The sequence below is a fragment of the Tetrao urogallus genome (assembly GCF_951394365.1).
Source record: "Tetrao urogallus genome assembly, contig: scaffold_38, whole genome shotgun sequence".
Classification (NCBI taxonomy): domain Eukaryota; kingdom Metazoa; phylum Chordata; class Aves; order Galliformes; family Phasianidae; genus Tetrao; species Tetrao urogallus.
In genome coordinates, this window is record NW_027638856.1 from 24,284 (window position 1) to 44,981 (window position 20,698).

At 44.3% G+C, this 20,698-nt stretch overlaps 1 protein-coding gene across 1 annotated transcript; it reads left to right on the forward strand.

Annotated features, from left to right (window-relative positions):
* Positions 1-1,249: 1,249 nt before the first annotated feature.
* Positions 1,250-18,478, forward strand: LOC306957690 (maternal embryonic leucine zipper kinase-like; the record flags this gene model as incomplete). The annotated part of the gene is given in 13 exon segments (XM_079551162.1): positions 1,250-1,313; positions 1,597-1,679; positions 2,131-2,175; positions 2,179-2,247; positions 2,792-2,935; positions 4,867-4,944; positions 6,005-6,097; positions 7,212-7,314; positions 8,847-8,911; positions 11,591-11,668; positions 13,755-13,821; positions 14,547-14,634; positions 18,301-18,478. Coding segments are annotated over 13 exon segments (1,155 nt in total).
* Positions 18,479-20,698: the final 2,220 nt, after the last annotated feature.

Below are 20,698 nucleotides of genomic sequence, written 5' to 3' on the forward strand. Positions count from 1 at the left end.
TGGGGGGCTGGGAGTAGCGCTTCGTGTGTCTGCGCTGAGGCGGCGGGGCTCATCGGGTGGAGCGGCCTTTCCTGGGGCGGCCTGCAGAAAGGCCGGGCTGCGCTGTGCCGGAGCGGCGCGCGGGGTGGGACCGAAGCTGAGGCGGCCCTGCTAACGGACAGACCGCTGCTGGGCCGCTTAGCCCTATGGGGAGAGGCTCCCGCTGCTTCCTAACGAGGTTCAGCAAGGCCGAGTGCCGGGTCCTGCACGTTGGCCACAATAACCCCCATGCAGCGTTACAGGCTTGGGGCTGAGTGGCTGGATGTGTGTGAAGAGGAAAGGGACCTGGGGGTGCTTGGCTGAACACGAGCCAGCAGCGTGCCCAGGTGGCCAAGAGGGCCAGTGGCCTCCTGGCCTGCATTAGAAATGGTGTGGCCAGCAGGAGCAGGGAGGTGATCATCCCCTGTACTCAGCTGTGGTGAGGCAGCACCTCGAGTATTGTGTTTGGTTTTAGGCCCCTCCTTACAAGAAAGACATTGAGACCCTGGAATGTGTCCCGAGAAGGGCGACGAAACTGGTGAGGGGTCTGAAGCACAAGTCTTATGAACAGTGGCTGAGGGAGCTGGGATTGTTCAGTGTGGAGAAGAGGGGGCTCAGGGGAGGCCTCATAGCACTCTACAACTTCCTGAAGCTCCTTGTGATGAGGAGGGGTTTGGCCTCTTCTCCCAGGCAACAAACAGGACTCGAGGAAATGGCCCCAAGTTGTACCAGAAGAGGTCTAGGTTAGACGGAAGGAAGAACTTTTTCTCTCAGGGAGAGAAACAGAATTAGGATAGGCTACTGGCTGCCCAGAGAGGTGGCAGGGTCGCTGTCCCTCGCAGCGTCCAAGAGGCGTCTGGATGAGGAGCTACGAGATCTGGTTTAGTGCTTGTGGGAGCAGTGGTGATGGGAGGGCGGTTGGAACTAGATGATCTTGCAGGTGGTTTTCAACCTTGTGATTCTATGATTCTAAAGCTGTAGTCCAGCTCTGCTGCTGCTCTGTGGCACAAAGCTCTGAGCAGTGTTCTGTACTGTTAGCAGTAGGGAAGTCCAAGCCATGCAGTGTGATTTGTTACTGCCAGGTGAGACGGGATGCGCTTTGGTGAGGAGATGGGCGGTGCTGGAGCTGCCCCTTCTGCTTCTAAGAGTGTGTCCTAAGTAAGATGTAAACCCTGCTGGCTCTTCCTCACTGCAGGTGCTTGGAGGATCTCAAGGTCTTGTGGAATTCAGGATGTCTGCCATCGACTACCAGGAAATTCTCAAGTACTATGAATTATATGAAACAATTGGAACGGGTAAGCGTGATCTTTGTACAAAAACAGTGTGCCTAACAGTCTGACTCAGCACTCTCTTTATCTGAGAATAGATCAACTGCTCTTATAAGATCCCTACATCAGGTTTCATGTGTATAAACTTGAAATTGAATTTTGAAACCAGTTGGGAATTAATTATGCTGATCACCTCTTCCTCTAATTAAAACATTACACACAATGTATGCTAGGTACTCTGCTTTCCCTGTACCATTATATTAGAGAAGAATTCACACTCAACTTTAAGCATTTTTGTTTTGAATTTTAGGTGGTTTCACAAAGGTGAAACTCGGACGGCATCTTACTGGTGAAGAAGTTGCAACAAAAATCATGGACCAAGTTGCTTTAGGGGTAAGCCGAAAGATCTTTAAATATGATAACACCTTCTGTTGGAGTTGTGGAGTTCACAAGAACACAGGGAGGTGGTATATAGAAATGCAGCATACTAGTGCCATTGCCTTTTGAAGGATGCTGTAGGATTGGAAAAAGATGAGCAGAACACCACAGATCTTGTTCCTCGTTGTTCAGAGGGCAATACTCTCTGGCTGTAAAATGGAGGAAGTTCAACATTATTGCAGCAATTTTAACAAAGTGCTAATGAAAATACTGGATATTTTACCTTTCAGCTTTCTCTGATCTGTGTTTTAGAATTCCTGTGGGAGTAATGTCAGCCATTGCTGAGTTGATGCTGAATTGTGTCACATACAGGCTTTGACATCTTATGTTACACAGTAGTCAGATGTGGTACCTGGTGTGCCAAATTAATCAGCAATTTCATAGCTTGCTTTTATGGTCTCTTAAGGATGGCTTGCCTCATGTTGGAACAGAAATTGGTGCCATGAAGAACTGAAGTCATCAAGATGTTTGCCAATTGCATCATGTAACAGAGACATCAAAGAAAATATTCATGGTCTTGGAGGTAAGAAATAGTGTTTGTGCCACACTTAAGGCTACTATTTTTATCTTTAGCAGTAGACAATAATATAGAAATAAAACTGAAATGAAATGGTTCTTAAATATCTCAATGGTGAATGGGTTCAAGATTCATTGGTTTTAAAATTAAGAATACAATGTTCTGTATTCTGTCTTTCTGTAAAAGACATTAATCAGCATTCACAGTAAGGGAACTGGTTTTAATTCCTAACTCACACTCAGTTTTTAAAGTAGCATCTGCAAGGTCTGCAGGACACCAGAGCCCCCACATTGTTGCCATCTCCTGAGTGATTTATGCCACCCACGACATTGAGTGCAGTGCCTCAGTTACCAGATTGGAGGCAAGGGTCAGATTGTGTAGCTTGTGTGGTGTGCCACAGTGCTGGCCCATGGCATAACTGGAGCACTCTGTACTGCTCTGACTGAGCACGGGGAATGGTGTCCTGTGCTTGCTGTGCTCTCACTGCTGCTTATTTTTCTCTGATGCATTCTAAACACGTTGTCAGATACCTTTACCTTTCTCGTTAAAGCATTGTCCTGGAGGGAAGCTGTTTGATTATATTGTTTCTAAGGACCACCTTTCAGAAGAGGAAGCTCGAGTCTTTTTTCAACAGGCTGTTTCAGCAATTGCTTATGTTCCCAGTCAGGGTCGTGCCCACAGAGACCTCAAACCAGTAAGTTTGAACTGTATTCAGTCTTTCATAAATAATAATGAACGTGTTTTTCCATTGGGAGAGAAAGTTGTCCCTTTGTGGTTGTGGTTTATTTAACCTGGCAGGTGCCTGAGCATCACGCAGTGCTTCACTCAATCCACTCCTTTCCAGTGAATTGCAGGAGATAATGGAAGGGGGGAGAAAACAACACAAAGTTGAACTCATGGGTTGAGATAAAATTATTTACTGAGATAGAGGAAAGGAAAAGGATAACAGTTACGATGAATGCAAAAGCAATTGCTCACCACCTACCAGTCGATGTCCAGTTAGGCTCCTAGGAGTAGAAGAGATTTACATGAACTTCTATGCCCTTCAGAACTCCTTCCACACCATGTCATATGGTGTGGGATATCCCTTTGGCCAGTTTAAGTCAGCTATCCTAATTCTGTTCCCTCTCACTTCCTTGGGCTCTCAGCTGAGAATGACTTTGGCTCTGTGCAACACTGCCTAGCAGTAACTACAGATGTCAGTGTGCAATCTAGAGCAAAACTGGAGTATCATATCAGACACTGAAGAAAACAATTCTATCCAAGCTGAAACTCAGACACCCTTCATTATCTTGTGCTTAGAACTCTTCCATTACAGAAAATGTTAGATAATTATTACCATTCGATACTATGTTCTGCAGCTGAGCTGGATTTTGTTATCTTGAAGAAGTATCTTCCTCTGAAAGGGGAGTAAAACATCAAGGCCCTAATGGGAGTGGAGCAGAGACACAGATCTGGTATGAATGTTGTTTTCACACTTTCCTTACGCCCTTTGTTGCAGTTTGTATCTAGAGAGAGCCCTTGTGGTGTCAGTCTGTTATGTAGACTGCTCCAGTTTTGTGCCTCACTGAAGGCTTTAAGCACGGGTTAGATACTGGAAGGTTTGAGTCTTTCTACACAAGTAGGTTAGAACTTTGCATTTCTTAAGTTGTTGATATCGCTGAGTAAAGCAAATCATTACAGCACAAGGATTTTCCTAGGCATCTTATGAAATCCTTATATCTAAAGAATCTTTCCGCTCTGAAAAATAAAGCATTGCCTGTACTTTTTGGAAGGAACTGGCTTCCAGCTGAAAAGTTGATGGATTCACAGGCTCAGACAGTAACTTGGAATGGAGGTGACTTCTAGAGATTTGTGCCTGAACCTGCTGCTCTGAGAATCCTGACACCAAGTTTCTCAGAGCTTTTTCGTTTTCATCCTCAACCTCTCCCAAGGATGAGGCTGCATGCTCTCTGTGGGCAATCTTCAATGCTTGAGCAGTTTTGTTTCCTTATATATCCAGTCTGCTGTTTCAGTGAACGACTGTTTTCTGTCACTCTCCCACCATGACCTGCTGTACAGATTCTCAGTCTGTCTTCATCCCTCCCTTGTGGGCGTTTAGAAGTTGCCATGAGGTTCCTCTGCACTCTGAACAAACCTCTTTCTCCCCAGTTTCTTTTCACAAAGTGGGAGCTTCAGCTCCCTGCACTGACTGGAGGCCATCCACAAAATTTGCTTCAGGTTGTTATCTTTCCTGGCCAAAAACTAAATACAGTATTGTAAATGTGGTCCAATGAGTGTGAATCAGGGGTGGCTTGTGCTGGTCTGGTTGTGCTGCTTTTTAATGCAGCTAATTATCCTGTTGTGCTTTTTTTCCTGTCAGCACACACTGCTGGCTTGCATTCATCTTGTGGTCTTTCACCACTTGTCCTCCTAGTCCCCGGGCCCTTTCTAACAGATACAAACCAGTATTTCCCACCTGGAATATGGGAACTTGTTAGCAGTCACTGAAAATCTCTAAGAGAAAGAGAGAGGACTTTTAGTAGACTGCTAACCACTAACCACAACAAGAAATAACAGAAGAGAAAGTATGTTTCCTTGAGTGTTCAGGTGAAAATAATTCCTGACTGCTTTTTCATTTACCAGGAAAATCCACTGATTGATGAGAGACATGTTTCTCATAATTTGAAGCTGATAGATTTTGGACTCTGTGCAAAGCCAAAGGTAAGAGTATCTGAAATCAAATATAATGTGCCCCCAAGTAATGCATGTTTTTCTACAGTATGCAACAGGGACTTGCCCAAACACCCTAAATTCAAGCTGTCTCTATGGTTGACATGCAGTTGCATCTTGCTTGGAAGGGCCTTAGCTGTGTGAGAGTGAACAGATTGCTCAGAAGCACACTCAGATTCTTTTCTCTACCCAGACTTCCTATTTTCATAGTGTAGGCCGTAGATAATCTTGTACGTGTATCACCTGTCTTATGCAAGGGCCTGTCATAGGAGCACTGGGCTGGCATGCCATTATCTCTTCGAAGGAACTGTGTGTAGATTGAGATCATGGATAAAACCAAATGAGTTTTGCAGGTGACAAACAGATCCTGTGGTTGTTTATGCTTGAACTGAATTGTTTCTTGATCTTAAAACTGCTTTCTAGGAGCCTTTACTTAACATGCCAGATGGGTGCTGGTAAGAAAGAATTCAATGGGAAGAGTGCCTTCCTGATTCAAAGAGAATTACTTATCCTCAAATCGCTTTTCCTGGCCAAATTTAGAGCCTCTCGCAGGTAACCAAGACCAACAGGCTGTTGTCCCAGTGGTATAATGTCATCTTGCTCTGACCTCTTTAGCACAAAATCCAAGTAGAGTAATAGGATACTCTGAATAAGGAAGTATTCTATTAGTTGTTCTTTGTAAAGTTTGTAAAGTGATTGCATTAAATTGTTCTAAATGACCAGCGAGCCTCAAACACAACAGCTCTTGCATGACTTCTTTCTCAGTTTTGTGTTTGCACAGGCAGTTCATCTTAGTAGGTGATCAGCTAAGGGAAATAATGCATCATTCCAAGGATACATCAGATAAGTGAGCAGCTTGGGATCTGTATAGTTGTACAGTGCTCATGGTCTTAGACAATATTTGCTTAGTGAGGTCACTATTGAATGAAAACCAAATGTATAATGAATGAAAATATGCCCAGGAGAAGAAGCCTCTGAGGCTTCTGAAGTGTCCTTACAGAAAGCATGAACTCTGTTAAAGCAAACTCTTCTATTTTCTGTGTTATTCCAGGGAGGCCTTGATGACCGCCTGAACACATGCTGTGGAAGCCCAGCATGTGCAGCACCAGAGCTAATCCAGGGCAAAGCCTATATTGGCTCAGAGGTACGCAGACCAGAGTTTGTTTGTTTTGCACCTCTCCTCTCTTTCCCTCCCCAGAGAGCGTTTAAAGGCAGTAGAGCTCAGATACGCTCACTTGGTTCCCCTCCTGAATTCTGCTGGGTTGCGTTGCTCCATGGCTCTCAGAAGCTGTCAATGGCCACAGACTGAAAAGTGCAATGGGCTGCAGTTCACACAGCTGGCTGGTTTGTCTCTGGCTGATCCTCATCTGTCTCCACCAATTGTTCCCTACTCTGGGGCTCTATAAAACAGCAACTTCAGAGATCTCCTTCTATTAGTAAGTTTTTGAAAGAGTGATTTGCTCTGCTAATTGTCCATCATTGGTCAAACTCTTGTGCAGTCTCAGGATCTTACATGTTTTGTTAGACTTGTCTTTAGCTTCCAAGTTGTGTTGACTTGCTTCCACTGTAATGCACAATGTACTAAAAATTGAGAGATGAAAACATGAAGAGTTTTTCCAGCTTTGATTTCATGTCTAGAACTTTGGAACCCACTACTTGCAGTTGTTCATCTGTCCAAACTGGTCTGGTTTGAAATGCCCTCATGCTTGTTGAATTGCTCTGCTGTTAAAGATGGAGCAATTCTTTCGGGTACCATTGCACCGCTGTTGATGGCTTCTAATTCTTGCTTTATTTATTTGTTTTCCCCAGACTGCTTTTCAAGCCTCCTTTTTCTTTACAGTCAGAATTGCACTGTGAGGTGTAGAGCCTTGTTGTGCCTGTACATAAAGAGAACAGCAGCAGAGCCTCACAGCTGACTGCTGGCAGCTCTCATTGTAGCCAGTAACACTTAACTGTGCCAAATCCTTTGTGATGGGTTTGATTTCATTTTTGCCAGTGAAATCCTTGTAGGTATAAGGTACTGCAGAAGGGTGATGAGCTAAGATGAAGATATTGGTTTTAGTAGTGCTTTAAGTTGAGCGGAAGAGCAGTTGAATTAGGGTCATATGCTTTCTCTGGAGCCATAAGGCTTTTTTCCTGAGGGAAAGAGCCAGCTTTTCATAGGCTGCATGTGGCCTTTGGCAAGGGCAGACAATACAATCTGTCAGTAAGGCATTTTAGGTGCTTCAGGTTTGTAAACTTGTCCTTTTATTTTTTAGGCAGATCTTTGGAGCATGGATGCACTGCGGTATGCTCTGCTGTGTGGGTTTCTTCCTTTTGATGATGGCAATGTGATGGCACTCTACAGGAGGACAACAGGAGGTATTGATGGTGCTAGAATACACTGAGAAGGGAAATAGCTGAGCATGACAAGAGGCCTTGCTTTTCTGATGGCAGAACATGCTGAGCTGTGCTGTGTGTGGAAAGGCCTGTCTGCTGAATATTGTCCCCTTTTTTGCTGCTTTGTCTACCAGTATTTTGTGGATCTGGTTTTACACTTGTGTTGGCCTATGTGGCGCTGTAGCCTGATTATATAATATGATAGCATGCAGAGTTTAAGGAGAAGTATTTACTTGCCAATGGGCTAATTTCTGTATCTGGTTCTTCAACTGGCTGCTCCCTGTACTACCTGTAGTAAAAATATAAATGCATCGTTTGATTTACCAGAAATGAATGTTATTGAATGCCAGCTCTTCTCATGTCTAGGAAGAGCAAAGTTCTGCATCTATTCAGATTATTCAGATAATTAGAATTATATATTATTCAGATATTCAGAATTTCCTCTTCCAGAACCAGGAGGAAATGTAGGACCCCACTGATTGCCTTTGAATTCAGCAGTTCGTTCTGTTTCCTTTCAGAGCGCACAACAACCTGAGCATGTGAATCAAGTGACACGGCTTTTCAGGCTGGTGTGAACTGTGTTGTGCACTGAGCCCTTGTCCCTTTGTAATTAGGACGTTGTCCATTTCTGCAGGACTGCAGAAAATCCTTTGTGCTAATCACTACTCCAATTTGCAGAACGTGGCAAATGGAAAATGATCCAACTGCTTCAGGTGTACATTTCCTTAAAATTGTGGATAGTTTTGGACTGAGAGCTTGTAAGCAGAATGGAGCTCTTAAAGCTGTCCAAGATTGTTTCTGCACCATTTAGTTCTATCTGTCTGATGCACACAGGAGCTGAGGGCTGCAGTGCTTGAACTGGTGGAACTTGTTTAAGTGAACTGGGATGAGCAAGTTTCAGAACTGAGTCAGAATGCAGTAAAAAATGGATACTCTCACAAGTATTAAGATACTGGCTTGCTATTTCTGCACTGAATTTGTTTTAATTTTATGTGGCTGTGATCTGAAAAGTGCTTGGAATGCAGACACCGAGGCATTGTTGTGTAATTGACTGTCACACGTTACAGATCCTGAGATATCCTGGAATCTAAAATTCAGAATTGGTTTAAGTCTATTGCTTGAATCCAATCAGGATCACAGCATCTGTGTTCAGTGTTCTTTTCCCTGTAATGCTCCACATCACTTCATTTTGGAAATACTTAAGGAAATTGACTATGTGCCATAACTGCTGTTAGAACAAAGTATTTCTGTTGTGCTGTTGGGCATTTTGTAGCTCTTGTGAGCAGTTTCCCTTCCAGCATTGCCCTCAGCCAAGCACGTGTGAATTTTTACCATTAAATTTATTCATGCTGTTCTTAAAGCAGAGTTTGTAATCTCTGTTCCTACGCTTTGAAAGAAAAGAGATGTCAATATCATCCAAGTAATTTAGTAGTTCCTTTTGAGCTAGTTGTTCAAGGTTCATTCTCAATCCTCTCTTATTTTAGTGAAGAAAATAACTTTTTTATTGCAGAGAGGAAAACACACTGTTCCAAAATGGCTTTCCCCTAGCAGCACGCTGCTACTTGACCAACTGCTGCAGGTAAAAGAGCTGCTTCTATTCAGAGTGATCTACAAAATGCTGTTGCATCAGCTCAAAACATTGATGGAGTGCTTAGAAAATATGCAGTGTTTAAACAAGTTAAACTGCTCCACGCCTGATGTCCTTGAAGAAAAGGTTAGCATTGCCTTGTGCTGAAAATTCTCCAATAGTCACGTAGTACTAGTTAATGGTTATAGAAATGATTGCAGTTTTAATAATTACACAGTCTTTGAGCAGCTTGCATTTGGATGTTCTTAATTGTGCTGTGTAATTAAAAGTGATCTGTACACAAAAGCTGTTTCTCAAAGGAAGCTGAACGTACTGAGCGTGCCTTTGGGCTGTATCTACGCAGTCTCACTTACAAAATGCTCGTGGAACATTTACTGTAACCATAGGTGCTGTAACTGTTCTTCACAGCTCAGGTGTTTGACCTTCCTTCTGGTGAAGTGAATAAAACTGCTGGTCTCTATTTGTGCTTCCAGGCACCTTGAAGTTCTTAGGAAAAGAATAACTGTCTGCAGTTCTTCTGCACCTTCAGAAAGTTTGCAGGCAGCCCCGTGCTGAGAGGTGCGGTGGATCAAACAGGAGGTAGGGATGTCTCATCCTGGTGGTATTCAGGGCCGGGTTGGATGAGGCCTGGGCAGTTTGATCTGGTGAGTTGCAGCTTTGCAACTTGGAGCTTGATGGTCTTTAAGGTCCCTTCCAACTCAAGCCGTTCTATGATTCTCTGGAACTGTGCTTGTGCTCCTTATCTCTCAATTGTCTGACCTGTGTGAGAGGTTGGGGTAGCGGGGTTGGGGTGGGGGTGGGAATTGGGGGTGTGAGGGAGATTCCTCTGTGGATACTGAGAAGTTGCTGTGTATTTGCAGCCAATGGCTGCTGCTGGCCTCTGGGTGCCACTGTTTCTCTGAAGAACAGCTGTGCTGATCGTACAGCACTGTGCTGTGCATGCTGTGCAACTGAATAATTAAGAGGGGATAGAGGTGTAACTTCTGCTCTAGTGAAAATCTCATCTGCTGACAGGCTTTTGTACTTGAATGCAGAACCTGTTGCCACAGAGGGACCAGTTGTTGAAGTTTCGTGACTCTGTTTACTCCTTGCAGTATTTAGCCCTGATGCTAACTATTTAAAATAGAAAATCTGAAATGGTGGCTAACTATTGACTTGATTGCTGCATATCAGAAGACTATCATGGTGATATTGGCTCTGAGAGATGACTTGGAAGCTGTTTCTTCAGTACAGGTCTTGTTCTTGCAGCTGGGGCACCTTGATGAAGACTGTGTAACAGAACTTGCTGTGTTTCACAACCAGAGCAGAGAGAGTACATCAGCATTAATATCAGAGGTAATAAATGTATGTAACTCATTGTATTTAAGCTCACTACTGCAGTAAATAACCTTTCTGTATTAACAGACTCTAATGCTTGCTTCTTCTCAAACATGAAATCTTTCATACCTTTCAGAGCTAAGGCACCCCTGCTGAACTCCACAGTCTATCTGTAGCTAATAACTACATTTCTGAAGTTCACATTTGTTCTATTTTTCTCCTTTAATTTTGTTTCCTAAGCCTTTCTGTTATTTTCTACCATGTTAAAATCCTGATGAATCTCTGGAAGTCCAGATAAACTCAAAACAGAAACTTATGGATGCACAGCAGGTGTCAGGTGCTGGCTGAACTCACTGCTCTGAAATGTTTCATTAATAAGTGGAAAATATCAACTCCTCACCCAGACAACCAAACAAGTTTTGGGAATTACAGCTCACAAACTCTTAAAGAAATGAATCCATTCCAGTAACTTTTGAAAATAAATGAGAAAAGCTAAACTGAGTGCTTCTAGAGATATTGTATCAATGTCACTAATGACATTCCAAGCTGCAGAAGAGATTTAAAACACGATGAGTACTCTGGCTTTAACCTGAATCTGAAAATTGTTTCTTGAAATTGAATTGTCTTTCTATTAAATAGAAAGTGGTAGAATTTGGAAGGATTGTTAAGATTTCCATATAACTTTAGTAGGAATAGATATAAAATGTAAGTTTTACCTAGGAGAGACATGTCTACTTTTTTTCAGGTACAGAAAATAATGAGAACAATCTACCTACAAGGGGAAGAAGTTCTTCCATGTTAGTCTGTGATATTTTCATAGTCCTTTATCAGAGGACTTCTAATGCCTTATAAGTAATTCAAGCTGATTGTACTGCACTGTGAGTCTATCAAGCATTTTACCCATGGTTCTCATAGTAGTCAAAAAGCTGCTGAAAATCAAGTTGAATGTTGATGCTCCTTGGAGCTGGGCTGAAACATGACCCCCAAAAATGGGAGTTCAGATGGAATACTGTGCAAAATGCATTAACAGGAGCTTTGCCATTCACTTCAGTAGAGCCATTCTGGCACCAGCTTTACATTTCACTTTCAGCAATCGTACTGCTCTCAAGCAAAAACAAGAGCAGTCTGCTTCTTTATCTTAAACTTGTTGTGTGAGCAGCTAAGGTCTGAAACTAGCCTGATGTGATCAGGTGTGAACGTTGCACATCAAGGGGAAAATATTCCAGACATGCAGAAACGTTTGGAATGCTAAGCTTTGTTTGTACTGGCAACTTCTCTGAAGAGATCTAAATACTCTTGTTTTCAGGTGGAATTGTGACCAGATGTCACAACCTATCTCTTGCTTCAATCCAGGAAGGTTCGTGGCAAGCGCGTCCACTTAAGAATTCCATCACAAATGACGTGCAGTACAACACAGCCAGCAAGCCAGGGGTAAGTGTTAGAGTTCAGCACAACATTATGGTAAAAACGCTTCTGTGTGCTGAAGCTCTGCCTGGTAAACAGCCTGGTGGCCTCAACATCTGTAAGAGAGATGTGTGCAGCCAGTCTTGGTCGTCAAATCTTGTTCTATGATAAGGCCACTCACTTTGTGTATGAAAACAGAGGATGTGATCTTTCTAGATTTCAGGGAGGCCTTTGATCCTGTCCCTCGTGGCATCCTTCCAGACAAGTCATCCAAATGTGAGATGGACAGGTACAGGCTATACTGAGTGGCTCAGTGGCAGAGCTCAAAGAGTCACAGTGAATGGGGCTCCCATTGACTTGGACGCAGGAGAGGCGTGCATCCTCTACAGCTGATGATATTTAACTGGGAAGTGCTGGAGGCTCCCTGGAGGGATGGGAGACCTTGCAGAAGAATCTAGATAGATCAGAGCGTTAGGCAATCAGCAGAGGAAAATGCCAGACACTGTACCAGCAATGGAATAAGAACAAACATACAGATGAGGAGACAAGTGTCTGGAGAGCAGTACTAGGACAGGGTCTAGAGGTGGTGGGGACAGCAAGTTTAATCAGAGCCAGTGGTGTGCCCTGGCAGCCAGGAGGAGGGGAACAAAGCTCCTAACAGGACTGGAAGGTGTGTGCTCTGGGGAGAGGCTGAGAGCACTTGCATTGCCTAGTCCAGAGAAGAAAAGGCCAGGAGATGACCTCTTTGCTCTCTGCAGCTCCCTGAAGAGGGGAGAGCAGAGGAAGGTGCTGTGTTTACCTGGGAACCAATGACAGGACGATCAGGAATGGCCCAGAGCTGCATCAGGGGAAGTTCAGACCAGACAATAGGAAACATTTATTTACTGTTAGTGTGGTCAGCTGCTGATACAGGCTTCTTAGGCTGGTGGTTGATTCCCCACCAAAAAAAATAAAAGCCATACAGAGTTGAAGTTACGCAAAAAACTCGAGGTGATTGCTCTTGAAGAAGGACCTTGCACAGAGAAATGCCCTTTTGCTGCATGTTCCCCGTCGGCCACGAAGACCGATAGTACTGTTGAGGTTGGAGATCTTCCTGCTATGGATGGGTTCCTTTCATTGTCTCTTGGTGGATTGTTTTCTCCAATCTTCAGGACTGTGAGATCTGCCAATGCTTGCAGAGTCTCAATTTAGTCTTTCTTACTTCCTTATCTTGCAGTTAGAGTAAGCTCTGTGGATTTCTTTACTTGCAGCTGGGTGAAAGTCCAGCAGTCTGTTTCCTTATGCTTCAGCAGATTTAATTGCATCTTCTAAGCAAGTTCTGTGCAAGATTATTCTATTCAAGTAGCACAACAAATTAGAGAACAAGAATAGCCTTATGAATATAGAATCATAGAGTAGAATCATAGAATGGTATGGATTGGAAGGGACCTTTAAGATTATCTAGTATCTATAGGCAGGGAATACCTTCCCCTAGATCAGGTTGCTCAAAAGTCCTATCCAGCCTCGCTTTGAATGCTTGGAAGGAGGAGGCATTCACAACCTTGCTGGACAACCTGTTGCAGTGCCTCACCATCCCCACCGTAAAAAGTTTCTTCCTAATATGTAGTCTAAATCTACCCTTTTCCAGTTTAAGCCATTTCCCCTTGTCCTGTCACTACCTGGCCTCATAAAAAGTCCCTCCCCAGTTTTCCTGTAGGGCCCTTCTGGTACTGGGAGGCCACTACAAGGTCTGCTTGGAGCCTTCTCTTCTCCACATTGATGAGCTCCAGCTCTCTCAGCCTTTCCCTACAGGTGAGGTGTTTCAGCCCTCTGATCATCTTTATGGCCCTCCTCTGGACCTGATTAACAACTCCGTGTCCTTGTGCTGAGGGCTGCAGAACTGGACGCAGTACTGCAGATGGTGTGTCAGTGAGAGCAGAGCAGAGGGGCAGCATCACCTCCCTTGAACTGCTGGTCACAGAATCACAGAATTGCAAGGTTGGAAACGACCTGCAAGATCATCTAGTCCAACCACCCTCCCATTCCTATTAGTATCACAAGCTACTAAACCATATCTCGTAGCTAATAATAATGTGATTTCTGTGATCACAGTGAGTTAGTCTTTCACACCCAGATCATTAGTCTTTCTGGGTTCAGCAACAGTGAAGTTGATCTATCTTCACTTGTGACATGGGTGCCAGGTAGGTCTGGTTAGTGCTGCTATTCAAAAAATGCATTATGCCCTCACATACAATGATGAAAAGGTGCTTGCATGGAACTTCCTGTGTTCCACTTTGCACTCATTGCCTCTTGTCCTGATGCTGATCACCACTGAAAATCATCTGACCCCATCCACTGGACACCTATGATTCAGGTATTTGCAAACACTGATTCCCTCTCAACCTTCTCTTTCCCAGCTGAACAGCCCCAGGTCTCCCAGCCTTTCCTCATAAGGGAGGCACAGCTAGACTGTGCCACTGATCACAGCCCTCTGAGCTCTGCTTGTCAGCCAGTTCTCAATCCACCTCGCTATCCAGTGTTTATCCCACACTTTCTAAGCTTACCTATGAGGATGTTGTGGGAGACAATGTCAATTCAGTGTCTTGCTGAATTCAAGGTACACAGCATTCGCTGCTCTTTCCTCGTCTACCCAGCTGGTCATGACATCATAAAATCCTTAGAGGTGGAAACGGACCTCTGAATGCCATCTAGTCCAAGACCCCTGCAAGGAGCAGCGACATGCACAGCTAGATCAGGTTGGCCAGGGCCTGATCCAACCTCTCCTTGAGAGTCTTCAGGGATGGGACATCCACCGCATTATGAGACAGCCTGTTCCAGTGCCTCGCCACCCTCACCGTAGAAGAGTTTTTCCTTATCTAAAAAACACCCTCTTTGAGCTTGAAACCATTTCCCCTTGTCCTTTCAGACTCAGCTGAAGATTCCATCCCCTTTTTTGTCCACAGTCCACCCATCAAATCCATATCTTTCCAATTTGGAGAGAAGTATGTTGTGAGGTACCATATCAAAGGCCTTACTGAAATTGAGGTAGGTGACATCAGTGGTTCTTCCCTTGTCCATTGATACAGTGACACCATCATAGAAGGCCGCTAGTTGGTCAAGCAGGATTTGCCCTTGGTGAAGTCATGCTGATTCTCCTGTATCACTTCTTTGCCTTCTATGTGCCTTAGTATGGAATCACAGAATGTCAGGGATTGGAAGGGACCTCTAAAGATCCATCTATTCCAGCCCCCTGCCGGAGCAGGCGCTCCTGTGTTAGGTCACTCAGGAACTTCCAGGTGGGTTTTGAATGTCTCCAGAGAAGAAAACCCAACAACCCCTCTGAGCAGCCCATTCCAGTGTTCTGTTACGCTCACCTAAATAATTTTTTTCTCATATTTACATGGAACCTTCTGCGTTCCAGCCTGTGCCCACTGCCCTTTGTCCTATCACTGGGTGTCACTGAGAAGAGCCTGGCTCCATTCTCGTGACACTCACCCTTTACATATTTATAAACATTAATGAGGTCACCCTCAGTCTTCTCCAAGCTGAAGAGACCCAGCTCCCTCATTCTGTCCTTGTGAGGGAGATGTTCTGCTCCTTCCATCATCTCTGTGGCTCTGTCCTGCACTCTCTCAAGCAGTTCCCTGTCCTTGAACAAAGTGGCCCAGAGCTGGACATAATATTCCAGATGCGGTCTCACCAGGGCAGAGTGGTGGGAGAGGAGAACCTCTCTCTCCTACTGACCACAGCCCTTCTATTACACCCCAGGATGCCTTTTGCCTTCTTGTCCACAAGGGCACAGTGCTGGCCCATGGTCATCCTGCTGTCCACCAGGACTCCAGGTCCCTTTCCCCTGCTCTCCTCTCCAACAGGTCTGTCCCAACCTACCCTGGTACCTGGGGTTGTTTTTGTCCAGATGCAGGACTCTACACTCACCCATGTTACATCGCATTCAATTCCTCCCTGCCCAACTCTGCAGCCTGTCTAGATGTAGCTTCCAGGAGGATCTGTTGCGTGATTTTTCCTGGCACAGAGGTGAGACTGACAGGTCGGTAGTTCTCTGGGTCATCCTTTTTAAATGATGTCACCTTTTTTCCAGTCTCCAGGGACTTTACCTGATTGCCACAACTTATATCATTGTGAGTGGATTGGAGATTATATCAGCCAATGCCATTAGGACTGGGATGCATCTCATTAGACTTGTGGATGTGTAAAATAAACAGGGTGGATAAATAAATGTGGATGTATAAAATAAATTGGTACCAGATCAGTCAAACATGATTTCCCATCGGTGAGCCCATGTTGACCAGTCCTGATAACCCTCTTTTCTTCCACTGCTTGGAGATGACATCTAGAATAAACTGCTCCATCATCTTCCCAGTGACAGAGGTGAGGCTTCCTGGCCCATGGTTTCTTGGCTTCTTGCCCTTTTTGAAGAGTGACCTGACACGACTATCCTCCAGTCCTCAGGCACCTATCCTGTTCTCTCTGGCCTTTTAAAAATGAAAGAGAGTTGTTCAGCAGTCAGTTCTCCTAGCTCCCCCACTGCTTGTGGGTGCATGCCATCAAAGCCATGGATCTGTGTGCCTTAAGTTTGCCTAGCCTATCTCTAATCAGATCCTTCTCGACCATCAGGAAATCTTCCTTTCTCCAGACTCATTCTCTTACCTTCAGAGTCTGGGTTTCTGCAGGGCAGTCTTATCAGTAAAGACTAAAGCAAAAGCAGCATTCAGTAACTCCACCTTCTCAGTGTCCTTTGTTGCCAGGACACCCAGTGCATTCGGCAGTGGGACTCACTTTCCCTCACCTTCCTTTTGCTATTAATTGACTTAAAGATGCCCTTCTTGTTGTCCTTGACCTCCCTCACCAGATATAATTCCAAAAGTGTCCTAGCCTTCCTTGTTGTAACCCCGCATGTCCTGACAACATTTCTGTATTTCTACGAAGTGCACAGACCCCTTTTCACATTTCATAGACTTTCGTTTTTCCATTTGAGATTTCTCTTGAGCTCATCCTTGTAGGTTTCCTGCCACCTGCGCTTGATTTCTTACCCATAGGGATTCCCCAATTGTGAGCTTGGAAGAAGTGGTGCTTGAATGTCTACCAGCTCTATTGGACTTTTACATTGCAGTGCTCTAGCTCATGGGATATTAGGCCCTTGAAGTGGTCAAAGTTGGATCTCCTGAAGTCCAGGACCGCTGTCCTAATTATCGCTGTGTTTCTTCCATGCAAGATCCTGTTATCAGCTGTCTCATGGTCGATGCATGCAATCGTGTCTATAATAAAAGGATTACTTTGTGTTCTGCAGTTTGGTTAAATGCAGTTTAGCTTCTGTATTCTGATCTGGAAGCTTATCCAATTAGTGCTTTGTTAAATATAAGATGGCACTGTTACAAGTTCAAGACACTTGGGACTACAAACCTACCCAGCTAATTTGACAAGCGTCCAGACTGCACCAATAATTCAGCATGTCGAGTAATTGGAAACAAATCTAAGTGAGATTTTTTACCTCTAAAAGCTTTTATCATTCTGCATCAGTTTCCCTTGCCCACAGCATCATGCAAGATCACTGATGCACTTCTATGGGCACTAGATTACAACAGTGGAAGATGAAACCTTACGTAATTTTTGCTGCAGATGTTACAGAAAGGAGTCCTGCATGTTCGAGGTTGAACAGGAGATTGAAGAACTTTCTTTTTCTTTTTTTTTTCTCTCTCTGCCTTTTACATCCACAACCTACATTCATTTCTCAAGCTGTTTTACCTTCCTGCCTTCTCTGATCTTTGTGACAGTTGCAGTATTAGTGTGTTTGTGACATGACGATTGGTGTACTCTGTCTCTTTTTACATGTGGCTGTCTGAAGGTTGCAGAAGTTACTTAGTGGACAAATCTGTTGCATGTAGCATTAGACACGATACAAACAAACAAAACTGCAACTATTAACTTCAGGTTGGAAAGTACCTTGTTGTTTTGTTGTGTTTTTTTTTGCACTGTGATACTTCAGGGCTAGAAAAGCCTCATGGAACCTTGTGTGTTCCTTGACATCTGAAGCGCTCAGTCTCAGCAGAGCAGCACAGCACAGGCAATTCCCCAGCTGTGTGGTAGGGGCAGTGCCATAGGATACTCGAAACATGGCTTCAAGCCTGTCTTCTGCCATCCTGTCAAGGATCCATCTGGCTCCATGCCTGTCTCCGTGCTTCCCTGGCCCATCTCTGCTGCTTTGGATTCTATGCTGATTTTAGAACTTGCAGTGCTTTGATATTAGTTGTGGAGAAGTTGTTGGTTGGCGTTCCTGCTGTTATTCCAGAGTTGTACGATGATCACACTGGGGAGCTGAAGCATTTGTCTGCATGGTTGGATGTTCTGCAGCTTTCAGTGTGGAAAGGTTCCGTAATATCTTCAGTTTTAGGAAAAAGATATCTTCTACGAAAATACACACAAATATTTAGCCAAGAGATCACAGAATTACAGAATCCTCAGATTTGGAAGGGACCTCAGAAGGTACCACTGCTGGATTTGGGTGTCACAGCTCTCAGCTGACTTCATCCTGGGCTGTTTTCTCAGTAATAGGAATGCCAGTGGAGTACTGCAATGAAGTGCTTTTATTCATTTGAAATTGTCCAACGCCAGCTTTGAAACATGATTAAATGATTATTCTGCTTCTCCGTTGTTTTGTACAGCTGCACCCTGAAATGCCAAACAAAGCCAGATTTTGGCAAAGAATCCATGAAGTTTGAACTAGAAGTGTGTGGGCTCAGTAAGGATGAAGCAGTTGGTATCAGGAGACAGAGGCTCAGAGGGGATGCGTGGGTCTGCAAGAGACTGGCGGAAGACACTTTATCCAGCTGCCAAGTGTGACTGCTGCTCAGAAAGGCACAATGCTGTGCTGAGACGTTAATCATCATTTTAGAAAAATCGGTTTGGAAATGTAATTTGTGATCTCCTTCACAGCTGTGTTTGAGAAATCTTGTCAGCTCTTATAGTTTTAACCACCCCCTTTGTGTATATGTGTATATGTGTATATGTGTATATGTGTATATGTGTATATGTGTATATGTGTATATGCCCACGGCATGTTTCCTCTTCTCACAAAATTGTCAACTTTTGCTACACGTTCTGCAGATGTAACTTGACTGAAATAAAATTCCTTAAACTACCCCATTTTTCGTATCTGCTACAAAAAGGAAGTTATTGGTGTTGATATGCTGGGGCTCATTAATGGTACGATTCCAGTTATCAATAGATGTGGTACAGAAATGCATTTGCATAATTCTCTTCTTGTCTCTGTGTAAGCAGGATTTATTGAGATCATTAACTAAGTCATGGCTGCGGATCACAGAGCTGAAATATGTGCTCAGTGCCATACCAAATAGAGCCATCTTCAACACATGGGAAGTCGAGAGGGCCAGGACTTAAACTGTGGTCCTATGTAAAACATTGCTGCAGCTCATGACTAAGCCTCTGTGATGCTTAAAAAGTGAGCGTTCTTTCTGATGCTCCCCTGTTCCCTGGTTGTCATGCTAAGATAATTCAGCACCTTTAAGTGAATGAAGGTGAATGAAGAAAGCATTTCTGTTAGGTTTTACAAGCAGCTGAGAAGGGATGGTGTGACAGTGCACAGAGAGCAGAGCGTGGCAGCCTCCTGCAGCTGCTGCTGCCCCACAGCCCTCCTGCCGGGCTGCCCAAGGTCTCTGCCCAAGATGGGGACACAGCCCCCATTTCCCCTTTGCGACACAGCTGAGCACATAACCCAGAGAAGCGCAGACCCCTGAGGAGTCCTTGGCCAGATCACCCTTTCTATGCTCTCAGATGGCCCTGCTGATCAGTGGCTCTGACCAGGACTGGTTTCCATCGTTTGCTCACTGACTTACTGCCCTTAATGGCCAGGTACACGTAGAGAGGACTCTCCCACAGCTCTCCAAATGCTATTAGCTTTGCTGAGTGTAAGAGGCAAGCACTGACCCTAGGTTAATACAAGTAACTTCTGAGATCTAGGAAGGAAACACAGGAGCTGGCAGAGGTGTTAGGATATCCCTCACAAAACAGTACAGCTCCAAGCTTGATTTTTTCTGTTATGCAATGATACCTTTAGCCTGCGTCAGGAATGTGTGAGAATTCCACACCAACCAGCCTGATACCCAACTCACAGCAGTGTCAGAGGTAGTTCTGGTGGAGCTTTTCTGCACACAAATGCCCACTAACACCTAGATAGGGGCTATGGCTCACAGCACTGTGCTGCAGGTTTTCCTTCATGAAAGGAACCGTGAGTCTGTTCTGTATGTGAGCCACATTATTGGCTCTTTCCTGGATGAGACTTTCCCATCCAGAAGCTACTTACAGGGGCTACAACAATCCACAGCCCTTAATGCACAAACCAGAAGGATACATTCATCAGCACGGCTGACTAAGGTAGAAGTCTCCATCACTTCTTTCGAACTTTAAGTTACCACTTTGCTGCTCTTCAGGCAGGGAAAGAATTGGGAATGTTTTCAATGAATTTCAAGGGTTAATAATGTTACTAAATTTTTTCTGTTTCTGGTCAAGAACTTTTCAGATGCGAAATGACATAAATGAGGAACACTTCACAGGAACATACGACGACACAAACCTGACCAACAAATGCAAGGAAAGGCTGCAGTGTGAGCCCAGCCTGGTCAATGGCTTTCACTGACAGCTGCGTATGGAATGTGTGCCCATGGTCCAGGCCTGGTTCACCTGGTTCCGTGACTGATGGGGTGGGGGCCCACAGACCCATGCCTTGAGATGGGCCTAAAAAAACACAGCAGCAATGAGATTTAAGTCCCTCAAACTTTAATGCAAACAGTGATTGCCACAGAGTGAGATTTTACAGGTGGTATGACCAGCACAAGGGTTGAGCTTGATAATAACTGATTAAATTTTAAAAAAGGATAATAAATTGAGTTTGATAATTGCTGACCAAGTGTATATAACATACAGTTCCAACAAACTCAAGTTTCGTATCAGTGCTTAAATAACTTCAGTGCACGACCCCTCCTGCTGCAATATTAGGCTTCTGTTTGCTTTTTAGATGTTGAAATTTAAGCCTCCTAAATATCA